Consider the following 13859-nt stretch of genomic DNA (forward strand, 5'->3'; position numbering starts at 1 on the left):
TTAATTTTTAATTACTGTGTAACGAAGACATAGTTTTGGTCTGGTCTGAATTTTTTTATCTAAATTTATAAACTAGGAAGAAATTGTCGTTACTTTGAAAAACATTTGGAAGAACACTACTGCAAGCTTTCGCGATTTCGCATAAGAAAAGCACTATGTTGAAAAGGTGAATAATTAAGTATTTCATACTTAATATTAATATCATAAATTCTGAATATATTTCACAGCAAAAACAATGAAAGTAGCCTAACAAACTTTTTACTGATTACCAAATTTGTTTGAAAGCTTCGAAAATGCATGCAAATCACATTAATGTCCCCATTAATTTAAAGCAACCCTTTTGTATTAAATAAGTTAGTATATTTGTACTAAATGTATTTGGAACTTTGAGATAAATATTTCGTTTCATAAATAATTTATTGTACATACAATAATTTTAAATAACTTCAATGTGGAACTATCGCAGGCGAATAGATTCTATGAAGGTTTTTATAAAATTAATAGTTTTCAAACAATTTACTTTATTATTTGAATTCATTGCCATAATATGTTATGTGATTTAAATGGTGTAGCAAAGTTTAGCGGTAAGTATACATATTAATATTATATGCTTACAAACAGAAAAATCTAGCAGAAAATAAGAAATTATACTTACTTCTTATTACATTACAAGAAATTATACTATTTTAAAATTCTAAAAAAAAGTATAGATGTATAAAAGTAAAAATAAATATTTTCCAAAAAAGTTTAATTACAATAATTCATGATGTTTAAATTATAAAGATTAAAAAGGTGTTTAAATTAAATTAGGGCGAATAATAATTCAATAATATGATGTTAATACGTTAGGTAAGTTGGTGAAAGACCCTCGTATCACAGGTATTCCCATGACATTACAAAGCTTTATAATAATCTGATTTAGTAATTGTAATGTTTCAAATATATTTCTACAAAATTTACATATTATTTGTTTTATTGCCTTAAAAATAAGCCTGCCTAATAAATTGTCTTTGGTCATAGTTTATTTGTTTCGTATTAATTATACCTTAATTCAAAACAATATTATGGAGACAATGAAGAACCTTAGAGCAAGGTAATTCCCGTTCCCACGAGTAAGTATATTACCAACAGTTTAATAAAAATTATATACTCTAAATGGAATCAAATACTTATTTAAAAATTATTAATATTAAAGATGAATAAAAATAATTAATATGACACCTTTTACTGATTGATGCCTGTATTAAAACATTTTTATTTCAATAAACCCTTTAAACCTATCAACTGATAAGTGATACTCAACATTTAATACAATACGACACAGAACAAATGAACAATGACGTAGAACAAAATATGACATTTGTACAGCTAATAATGTCGTTGATACAAGTAAATCCGCACTGAAAATAGTAAGAATCCCGCGGTCGTGAAAATGAATTACCTCAAACGCTGCGGACGTGATGCCCGGACCCGGGGGACAGGGGTTCTCAAAGTGTAGCTTAATCACTCCCTGAGAATAGAGTATTTTGCATAATACCTCTAATGTTCAGTGTGGTGCTTTGTGGAAATACCTTTTTGGAAAGGAATTTAAGTCACTTTTAATTATATTGTACAATTCTAAAATTTAACTTCAATAGACATACCTAGGTAGAGCCTAGAGATATCTTGCGACATTAGACAAAGTACCAACTGCATCATAATTTATGTCAATTGAATTGAAAAAGAGTTTCAGTTTACTTTTCGTTTAGTTATAGTTTCTTCGATCGCTGAAAAATATGAAAAAATGCATCTTCAATGAATTAGGTATAGGACATTGAATTTATGCCAGATTTGGAACCCTTTTTTTACTATTTAATTTCAATTTCATATAGGTATAAGTGGACCATTACTTTTCGTATAAAAACTACATAAACCTATTATAAAAACAAATTAGGTACTTATTTACCTTACTATCATAAATTCCGCAATTTTCACATCTTCCATTCCAAATATTCTAAACAGTCGTCGAGTCTTCCAACCACGCAATCATCACACAGGGGGATAATTTGCATCTCAACAGTTTGAGAAGCGCCGTATCGCGGACGAAGCGTCCTATATAAGTGTGCTTCAGGCGCAAACACAGCATTCAGTGGCAACAGGTGGCATACAACGGTAAGTTGGATGTGTCTCGTGGATGTTAGGGATTTAGTGCTGATAGTAATATTTTCATAGATTTTATAAAATATTAAATTCAGCGTTTTTGAAATACTAGTAGCTAATCTCGGTTCTGCCAAGGTGCATTTTAAATGATTATCAAATTTTTAAAAGATTTTCTTAATTTATACTAGAAGCTCGGATCCGCCCATGTATAATGTTTGTCATATTTAAAGTCATTATCGTAATAGTTCAGGATACATCGCCCATTTTTGCAAGTGACTACTATCAAGCTGATTTTCCGTTTGTAGCTTTATTTTGATGAGACTCCGAATAATTTCGTGTACGAAACTCTCGATTGTGGTAGCTAACAGAGATAACAAGGATAAATTTTTTTGATTTGATGGTTCTCAAATATTTATTACGCAATTTGTAGGACAATATGTCTGTTGAATTATATAAACATTAACTAAGTGAAAACAAAAAATCAGCTTGTTAGTAATCATTTATGATGACGTCGTTATCGATACACTTTGGAAAGGGGGACTCTTTGAACAAACCATAGATTTTGTAGGACAAATATTTTTTCGAATAATTTAGGTAATTATCTTGAGATTGAACAAAAAAAAAATTCATTCAGTTAGTAATAAATATTTGAGAACCATCAAATCAAAAATTTTTATCCTTGTTATCTCTGTTAGCTACCACAATCCAGACTTTCGTACACGAAATTATTGGGCGTCTCATCAAAATAAAGCTACAAACGGAAAATTAGCTTGATAGTAGTCACTTGCAAAAATGAGCGATGTATCCTGAACTATAACCCTATAAATCTAATAAATCAAAAAGCATTAAAATCTGTTCACTCATTCTTGATTTCTTTCATACATATAGATTTTCTCTTGAACTTGCACAATTAATTGTATATTTTTGAACTTGTACAATAATTGTAAAATGAGAAATTGTTTAAGAAATTTTATTGTAGAGGCGAAAATTAACGTTACAAAACTGTAATAAAACAATATAAATTAGGTACCAAGGATGGCACCTAACAGGGATGAAATTTATTTCAAATAATTTGCTCTTAGTTTAAAAGGTTACAAAATTCATACCTAGAAAGTAAATTAATTGCAGTATCTGTAAAGAAATTGTGCTGAGTCTAAGATTTGATTGAGCAACGACTAACAAGAATGGCTGCGTCTGAAAAAAATATTTTGTGTCAATAATAAACTAAATTAATCATTATTACTCAATAAATACATAGATACCTACAATTTAAATTTAAAATTAATGATTGTGCATAATTGGATAGAACTATTATTTTTCATTCTAAATACCTAACTAATCATCAGCATTTTTATTGGAAAATTGTGTTAAATATCGATGACCTTTGCTACCTATGTAATATATGCTTTATGTGTAATATTATGTAAATATATGTATATTTTCTTCCATTCAAACTGCAAGTTTGCATTGCTGATAAAATTAAGGACTTTTCCGTACAAAAGACGCGACCTTTTTTTTCGACCGACGCGACGCGATGTAGCCATTTACTTCAATTCTCCCTACGATTGTGTACATTTTATTAGTATTTAAAATATTAATGCACCATAATTTAACAAAAGCACTTATTTTTTGGTGTCGTAATAGTTTCATAATTCATCAGAAGACAAATATAAATGATTTCGTAGCACGAAGGTACTTAGTTTAAACATAATTAATGTGAGAAACAACCAAATACAGTTCTTAGGTGTCATAGTTTGTTCAATAAAAGTAGGCTCTACCAGTGGGTTTACGTCCAATATCATGAAAATGGAGTCTAATAAGTCCGAAAGAACAATGCTGAAAACTCTAGTGAAAATTTGAGTATATCATCTTGGCACATTAATTCTGATAATATGGCAATTATTTTACTAAAATAAACATGTATTTTGTAAAAGATAATATAACTACACGTAATTTATACAGGGCTAAATCTTCAGTAAGTACTGTCGAAATAGGTGGGTTTAAAATTACTTAAACGTCTCTTGGCAAATGCACCAAGAAATAGTAAATCATAATTTTTCTAAGATAGATGGCGAAAGCACTTTCATGTCTAGATATAATAAAACTACTATAACAAAGAGTAAATTACTATTATACTATTCAAGTAGTAATAACATTTGGCAGTTCTAAAATTGCATCAAATCAATTGTTGAACAAATCTCAAGCTCCCGTCCTAATAAAATTATCAAGTGATCTAGTTTCTATCCATTAGCAATCCCGAAATGTAAATTTCAATTTTGGATATTTTAAGTGATCCTAATTCTACTAGACACCGTTGAATAGTTAAATTCGTGGGACAGTATTGCCATTAAAAATTTCAGGGCTGCCATAAAATATTCTATTAAATTAGGTATAATAATGATTGTATGCATTGCTTACGATAGTGTTATCTATTTTGTTTGTTGTATTAACTACCTACTTATTAGATAACTTTGCTTTTCATTTAAACCATTTATGTAGAGTGCTATTGCTGATTTTTCTTCGCTCCATTATTGAATTAAGTACTCCTTCTTATACAAAACTTGTAACAGAAACGACATGTACTGTAATCGACATATCCTTATTAAACTCGGGCTTTTGCCACAAATTCAATAACAGATTTATGTACTGTGTATAATGTTCATTGATAATAATCTAAGAAAATTATGATTTTTCATTAGTAGTAGCTTCTTCTTTGATTTGGTTCTACTAAAACCATAGTAACCATTCAATTAAAAGGACAAACCATCTATTTTTAAATATTCTAATTGTAGCAACCCTGGTAATTTTGCGATCTCCCCGCGGCAAAAGATTACCATTTCGGCGTCGTTCTAAGTAATTCATAACGCAAATAAAGCTACTAGCCACGTTTCATTATGTTTCTTTGCTTGTCTCATTTACTATTCCTTTCAAAATGTATAGTTTTTGAAACACAATGCATGTTTTAACCTTAAGAAAGTTTATGACGCACAGATATTTTACCAACTAGTTAGGTACCTATAGGTTTTTAAAGACTCTAGAATCTGACACTTCACCAACTACTATTTACTTGTACATAGAATAAAATAAGCTGGAATAATTGAAATTGTATTCGTATTCTTTTTGTGCAGAAAATGCAGGCCGCAGCTCGAATCACCCTCTCCATGTTCCTGCTGGTAACAGTCGTGAGTGCATCTCGTGAGTATGACTCAATATTTTTTTTTTTCACTAATTTGATCTACTTACTTACCTAAGCGTGGTCTGCAAAAACGTTTGAACCAATCATAATTAATCGCAATATTGTTAAAAAAAATGTTATTGCAATTGTTATTTTTTCGTTAAAACATTTTACACTGTTATTTTTACTTAATCAAATGTGTATTTTTAAAGATTAACGTAAAACACCAAAACAGAAAAGAACTTCATAGAAAAACGAACAAAATTGCAAAATGTGGATGGGAATACGAAAAAAGATAACAAAATTTTTGGACAACAATAACACAGCTATCCACAATAATGTCCTACGTCGGTTAATTAACTTTGAGGGATAAGTCTGATTGAATAAAAACAAATGTAACAAGGTGTTGCTAAGTAGGAATTTTATTTTGAGGAAAATCTTTTTAGACCCGCTTAGAAAAGCCTCTATGGTTCACGTAGTCGTTGAGAAACACAATTTATTCGGCAAATGTATAATTTGAGTTGATTACACCTATTTAAAAAAATATTGCTCCTTTATTGTATCAGCTACAATTTGTTAGAAGAAACATTACCGCGCTAAGCTATTTTTTTTTAATAAAAAGGCTACTAAAACAATTTATACAAGCCAATGTTTCTCTAGCTAGGTTACTGGGCAACCTGTATTTAGTTGACAATAATGCACACACTATGTCTATACCTACACTATTCAGTATTTACTTATTTATGTATCTATTATAAGGTAGAGTATTTTGGCTCACTTCCCGAATGTCAATCATACGACAAATTATTACGAAAGCACGTAGCCTCATAAATAAATTTCATAGAAGAGATCGATAGAAACAGAAGGAGGTAATAAGATCGGGGAACAGTGTAGCTTTCACGTAGGTTAAACTATTGATAATTAACTAATATCAGCTGAGTGCATCCAACACCTAACAAAGTTATCTACGTCCGCCGGAAATTATTTTATGGCTTCTCACTGTATAATATGTTATACCGAGATTTTACCTTAGTCTGATAGAGTAAGAGATAAAGATTGTTTGGTTCAATTCGAAGTTCTTCATTTCATTTTCCTATTCTTTCGTCTTTCAATCGACTTCAAAAAGGAGGACGTTCTCAATTCAGTATTTTTATAGTTTGCAACTTAACTCAATTCAGTATTTTTATAGTTTGCAACAACAAATAAGCTTTATACTGGGTGAACCGATTTTGATAAAAAAAAATCTATTTAAAAGCCTTCGGTTTTTTTTATTAATTAGTAGATTAGGTACCTATATTGTACACTTCTAAATTTAACCTATACCTGCAATTAACTTAATGGTGAAATACTTACAAAAGCTCGATTATACAAAGCTACAATTCACCCCCATTCATTGATATTCCAAACTCCCATGAGTGTATCGACTTACAAAACTTATACAGATAATTCTCAAATGTGTAAAGTTCACAAAACTCGAAACACCTACGTATTTGAAACCAACCGATTGTCTCATAAAGTTTGTTCATTAAATAGTTTGAACATTATTACCTTTGTATTTAAAGGAGTTAGTAGGTTTTTAGAACGCAATTTTGGGTTTGGAATTGATTTTTATTAAGCTTTGTGCTTATCGAATGAGATGAGTTTTATATACATCGATTGATCGACAATCTACTTATATAAAAATAAGTCGGGTTTTCCTTCCTGACGCTATAATTCCAGAACGCATGGAGTTAGTAGGTTTTTAGAACGCAATTTTGGGTTTGGAATTGATTTTTATTAAGCTTTGTGCTTATCGAATGAGATGAGTTTTATATACATCGATTGATCGACAATCTACTTATATAAAAATAAGTCGGGTTTTCCTTCCTGACGCTATAATTCCAGAACGCACCAACCGATTTCCGCGGTTGCATTCATTGGAAAGGTCTCGGGCTCCGTGAGGTTTATTAAAAAGAAAAGGCTGGTGGCGAAACGGAGTTCGCCCGGTTTGCTAGTTCCCATTGGATTTTTTGACAAAAGTTTATTTACAAAGTCAAATGTCATTTACGAACCTATATTGATTTATTTTTACTAAGCGTAAATTTAATAAAGTTTAATTAATTCTACCGCTTTTTAAATACAATGATGTTAATTGAAAATAAATACACTAAAATATTAAATAATCAAAAACACGATAAACACCTACAACATAAAAATATTTAGAGTGTCGGAATAGAACAATAATAAACAATAATTAAACACTTAGCCTGAAGGCTGTTTGTGGTAATTTCTCAGATCCTTATTTAATTTAAAACGAGGCACGAGCAACGATATAAATAAAGTATAGCTGTAGCAATACGGTTGAAACAAACTAATATTTTTAAAGGAATTCCTTATTCCCTTCAAAATCTCTTATACTGCAATTTTGATTTTTTAATTACGGCGAAATCGGCTGATTTAGCTGTAAGTAATTGAAAAATATATTAAAAATAATTATCAAGGCTACTTACTGAAATATTCATTGAATGCGCGTTTTATTGTAAATATATTGTATGTAGAGTAAAATATTATCCAACCTCGTATATTTAATGCAACTGTGCTGTTAGTTTTGTAGACACGGAGTTTATGTAGACCACACTTTAGGAGCTTCGAAGTTCAGATGAAAATTGTGCCGAGTAAATGTATAATTTATTTTACGAAAAAACCAACTGTATAAAATAGCCGTATCATACAGAATTATATTAGATAGAGCAATTATGGCAAATCGTCTTAAAAAGGGTTAAATATCCACAGAACGTAAACAATTTAAAACAAACATTCAAGTATTTTCCAAAGGGAGCTTTCATAATAATCCACTTTTAAATGTAAACAATGGAGTATAAAAAACAAGTTTTTAAAGGGCATTACGACCGGAGAAGTTCCCAAATCGAGTTACAGAATCCATCAGTGGATTCAAACAATGAAAAGGGCTAGTCTATTAGTATCAATGAAGAACTGACGTTTTTGTCTTTTTTATTGATTAAGAATTTTCTAGACGATACCTTTTGAATTATTTAAAGCAGTCTTTTAAATAATTTTATTAGTGTTTATTTCAGAATGGATTATATAGTTACTAACTAAGAGGCCAAATTGATAACGACAGTATTTTTAGTTTTTTGATATAAATTCGAGTTGCCAAGAATATTTACCTACCTACATGTTACTTTATAAATAAAATAAAATTTAATTTTTAGTGAAAATGAATAACGAATAGTAAAATAAATAAATAAGCTTTATTAATCCATAAGATACAGTTACAGTTTAGTTAGTTAATTACAGCTTTTATTTCAGTTTAAGTACACTATTAGAAGAAAAAAAAAAAAAAAAAACGTTTTTTTTTGTAACGATTAGTATTTAGGTACCTCAAAAAATGCTTTATTTCGTTTGTATATCATTGTTTATCTTCATAATTCCATTCCCTTGCTCTTGTGCTAGAGTGTAAGGAGATTTTATGGTAGGTACTCCTTCTACAGATCTATCTAATCCACTTTTTTCGTACCTAATAAATAACAACCAAATAAATTATTACTGGTTCGTAATTATTAGGAACATCTTAATAATCTTTTAACAATTATTATTATCGTATATACAATACTACGCATCATTTTACAGATACATTTAAATGTGAGATGAATATCACAAAATATTATCTAGTCTATGCAATTTAAATGTTTTTCTTTTGTTTATAGACAGCGGGACAAAACTGCGTCGCGATGGGGTCCTCAATCTGTACCCCTTCCCGAGGGTCGGCCGCTCCTCACATCAGACTTGGCAGATACCTATTAATGATCTGTTAGGTAAGATTGGACTTAAATATGCTTATTATTACACATTTGTTTGTAAATTTGAATTTTCAATTATCTTACTTGTACCTATGTTTAATTTAATTATATTATATGATTGCCTATAATAGCGATTGCTCTTTTTTTAATATTACATGATGTATCTATGTTATGATCTAAATTTAAATTATCAGATTCAAAATCCTAAACTTACAAACTAAGCTCGAAGGGTAACAATTATACATAATAATAAGTACTTAAAAACAGAAGTACCGTAAATTGTTAGTTATAGAAAACTTTTAATAAATCTCCCATAACATCTATTATTATCTTGCACTGAACCTCAACGATAAACGTAAGCAAAACACAAAAGGCTGCTGATTATATCCCTCATATATTCCATTGAAATGTTACATTTTTTTGGCCTGACCTTGCATTTTTTAGAGGACGCAATTTTTTTTTTGGATGTGTAGGGGGGTTCAATGTGAAGCTAAAGCCAATTTTGTGGGGTCGCCACCCTTGTCCCACGGCCGCCATCTTGAAAATAGTGGTTGAAATGGTTTTTACGATATATCTCTTAAACTATTTATCTGATAAAAAAAAATTTTTAACATTATTTGTTGCAAATTAAATTCTCTACAACTTTGCTCCGGTAACTTTTTGTCGTAGAACTATAAATAAAAAAATTATAAGCGAAAATGTTCAGAAATTAGAGCTATTTAAATGTTTCGATAAAATTGTTTTTTATCATTTTACGAAGAAATAATATCAGACCATTTTTGTAGATTGTTTTTCGAGGAACAACTTTTACATACAACATTTTTTCATTACGTCAATAGCTAAGGTTTTACAGCGCTCTGAAGTGAGTACTATTTTTCAGTACTCTTAGCTATACGCTATACATATATTATGTGTGTACTAATAATTATTTGTCATCAGTAATTTTTTTTTTTTTGTTATTATAATATTTTTAATAATTAATTTTGCAATATTATTAATAATCAATTGTTGACTCTTTTCCCTACCACCCAGGAGGTAGAGTCTGGAAGCACGTTTTTTTTTACGTCGAAAAGCAGGGCTGAAATGCTCTGTTCTTGCAGTGCTGCATGGGAAAAGAGCCAATAGCCAATATATGTATAGTTAAGAGTACTGAAAAATAGTACTCACTTCAGTCCGCTGTAAAACCTTAGCTATCGACGTAATGAAAAAATGTTGTAGGTAAAAGTTGTTCCTCGAAAAAAAATCTACAAAAATGGTCTGATATCATTTCTTCGTAAAATGATAAAAAAAAGTTTTATTGAAAATTATAAATATCTCTATTATCTGAACATTTTCGCTGATAACTTTTTTATTTATAGTTCTACGACAAAAAGTTACTGCACCAAAATTGTAGAGAATTTAATTTGCAACAAATAATGTTAACAAATTTTTTTTATCAGATAAACAGTTTAAGAGATATATCGTATAAACCATATCTTCCGCTATTTTCAAGATGGCGGCCGTGGGACAAGGGTGGCCACCCCACAAACTTGGTGATAGCTTCACACTAACCCCCTCTACACATCAAAAAAATAAAATTGCGTCCTCTAAGAAATGCAACCCCAAATGTAACTTTTCAATGGACTATTTGACACTTGGATTTCTATATAATTTTTACATATTATTTTGACTATTGAGTGAGCCCAACATATTGTGTCAATCTATTAGCAATTAATTTCCATTCCAGACCAAGAAATCGACAAACGTCAGCTTTACGCGTTCCCTCGCGTCGGTCGCTCCTATCCAATGCAGATGTCTCCAAGATTGGAAGACCTGATCTTTGGAAGGAACCGCTTCGTCAAACGGGAAAGCGAGGGCGCGAGTGATAGCACCGGGATGTGGTTCGGACCACGGCTCGGACGAGGGTTTAGGAGTGAAGATGATGGTACAATACTTTATTACAGTTTGTTTAGTGTTTCAATAAGCTTAATCAGCTAAGAACGCTCTTCTTGGCTACTGCTGTTTGAATAATCAAGAAGAAAGATAGATGTTTCTAGTAACCTTTATGCCAAATAATGCGATGAGGAAAATAAGCTTGTATTTCTTTACAATAGATAAATGAAGCACTAGGTTAAACATTTAAACTAATAGCTTTTAGATTTGAACCAGGAACTGAAATGTTTATTCTTCTATATTTTGGTGATACAATGTTACCAGATAGTGTTAATAACAATAAATATGTTTCAGAAATGCCAAACCAAGAGGAACGCAGCGAGCCTGAACAAACGGACCCCGAGCAGACCGGTCGAGAGAAACGGCAGATTAAAGAAACGTAATCGTTATCAGTGGATGTTTGCTAGTTATTTCTTAATTTAGTTAGGAAATTCGCTATTGATTGTGAACAATGAAAAATAACGCTTAAATCTAGTCCATTATGGTTCCAATTATCTTAATTAGGTGGCGTGAAAACTCATCGAATCAAATTCGAAATAAGGGCTCATGTTTCTTTTTTCTACTACTTTTTTCTGTCTTTTAATTACGTTCAGTAATTGTCAATTTTACCGCCAATGTATTATGTCGATCTAGAAGTAAGATTTATGTAATTTTCTTATAAATATTTTATAAGTACCTAAGAGTTAGTCTTGTAACGGAATTGTTTCTCTGGCTGGGTGGATTGTAATTTATTTTTAATCCAAGAAATGATTCTGCTACAATTAATGTTTTAAAATGTTTATAACGCACTATGTTATTGAAATAAAATTATGCAAATATATTTAATAAGTGTTTTATTTTAAAGTCTCTATTTTTATTTTACAACTGCAAATAATTTATGTTTCCTCATAATATAGTGCCGATGTCAACTTTCACCCAAATTTGTTTAGTGAAACTGGCTGCTAACAAGCTTCTTGCTGCTAACCAACATAACTGCTGCTAACCTTAAAAATTATCTCAATAAATTTTCACTTTTGGACACAACCTACATCAAATAGGAGGTACATATTCTCACACTATGATCTATTTAGTTTGCTGAGGTAATTGAATATAAAACATATATTCAAACACTGAGATGCCTTCATTCCTTTATTAATACATAACGTACAAATAACAATATTTTCATAATATGTAACTATACCTACCTAGGTAGATAAGGTAAACAAAAATCTAAGAAAAGGTTTCTAAAATTCGTACTCACCAACAAAATTATAAATCCACCTGTAAAACTCCTACTTCTGCACAATATAAGTAGTCAATGATCCGTATGAATTACATGGTTTTAAATTCAAACGACTTCAAATAAACTCTACGAAGCGAAGCCTGTCTTGCTTCACTATCATTTCTTGGTAAAGGAATTAGTCAACTATATATAGTTTATTAAACGCAAACTTAATACCTCCTTCACCTCCTTGAGGGCTAAATGTGGCTGAACTCACAAATTAATTTCTTGGAACTTCACACTGTATTCTAGGAGATAATTTTATTATCTATTATGTAACGGGAGATATTTATAAATCTATGCTATTTTAAATGAAAAAGAATAGATAAGTGGGTGAAGACGCGATAACCTTTAACCTTATTTCCGCTAATTTTGTAATGAAATATTATTATAGCAACGCAATGTACTAAGAATTAAATGTCTATAAAAATAGAGGAACTGTTACTAAGAAATATCATGTTTTTTTGCAACGAAAAAAAAAAACAATATATTGCCGAGCCGACCCATAGAATGTTCTAATAGCACTTTTTGACCAAAGTATTTGGTATTCGTTTAATTTTTTGTTTACTTTAAACAAATAATAGGAAGCATTTTTTTTAACCGTCATTGTCATAATTTTTTTTTATTAGCATACGCAAGTTTTCTTGTTCAATATATATTTTGGCGCCTCTTGCTCGCCTGTTAATCGCCTCTAACTCTCCTCAACGCAACGCAATGAATACTAATTGAACATGGGCGTAGGTGGGGCAGGGTAGGGCGCTTGCCCCACTCTAGCTTTAACCTGGAAGGTAGGTAGATACCTAACCAAATCTAAAAATTTAAGTACCTACTAACTCTTTTGACTGACTAACAAGTAACACCTAACAAGTGTCATACGCCCAGCGACCAAACGGCTGAAGATTTTTGGATCTATTTCGTGGTGTGTTAGGTGAACAATAAGGTGTTTTAATAAGAATAATTCGAATAACGAATTACACACGAAAAAAGAAAATAGCTGAGGTTCCCTTATTATACATGAACTGTAAGAAAAATGAGTATAGTACCCCAATTAGTTACCCCACTAACTTATCCAATTTCACTTTTGTTGTTTTACACGTTCTACAACTCACTGATACTTTTTACTTTACTCGCCATCGCAAATGCCTTCGCGAATGCCTTCGCGAATGCCATCGCGAATGCCTTCACAAATGCCTTCGCAAATGCCTTCGCGAGTGCCTTCGCGAATGCCTTCGCGAATGCCTTAGCAAATGCCGGCGGTACAGCCGCCGGCATTTGAAGACCTGGATATAACTTTGGGTACATACTTGGTACATACAGTTGCTAGTTACATATTATTTTTTATTGTTGCCCCACCTTGAGCCCATGGCTAGCTACGCCCATGTAATTGAAAAAGAAAATAATATAATAAAACAAATAAACTTTGATATCTCATTTCGATTTAACGACCAATCATAAATTCTCATTTACACTAAAATTAACAACAATTTCAAAATCCAAAACACGTGACACAACACACAAACAATTCATAAAACGGATTGTAAGATATATCAAA

The 13859-nt window shown here is 30.8% G+C and overlaps 1 protein-coding gene across 1 annotated transcript; it reads left to right on the forward strand.

Moving 5' to 3' along the window:
- The first annotated feature begins 2139 nt into the window (after positions 1-2139).
- On the forward strand, positions 2140-11797 carry LOC123701357 (CAPA peptides-like). Its single transcript, XM_045648790.1, has 5 exons — positions 2140-2151; positions 5268-5334; positions 9022-9129; positions 10841-11038; positions 11341-11797. Exons 2-5 carry the CDS (start codon positions 5271-5273, stop codon positions 11427-11429), a joined length of 459 nt encoding a protein of 152 aa, XP_045504746.1. The 5' UTR covers positions 2140-2151; positions 5268-5270; the 3' UTR covers positions 11430-11797.
- Positions 11798-13859: the final 2062 nt, after the last annotated feature.

The sequence above is a fragment of the Colias croceus genome, chromosome 21 (genome assembly GCF_905220415.1).
Source record: "Colias croceus chromosome 21, ilColCroc2.1".
Classification (NCBI taxonomy): Eukaryota; Metazoa; Arthropoda; class Insecta; order Lepidoptera; family Pieridae; genus Colias; species Colias croceus.

Excerpts from the sequence above, each read along its gene's own strand:
- LOC123701357 (XM_045648790.1), top strand. The coding sequence starts at position 5,271 with ATGCAGGCCGCAGCTCGAATCACCCTCTCCATGTTCCTGCTGGTAACA. Across the intron at positions 5,335-9,021 it reads AACAGTCGTGAGTGCATCTC|ACAGCGGGACAAAACTGCGT; the intron begins GTGAGTATGACT and ends TTTTGTTTATAG. Across the intron at positions 9,130-10,840 it reads ACCTATTAATGATCTGTTAG|ACCAAGAAATCGACAAACGT; the intron begins GTAAGATTGGAC and ends TTTCCATTCCAG.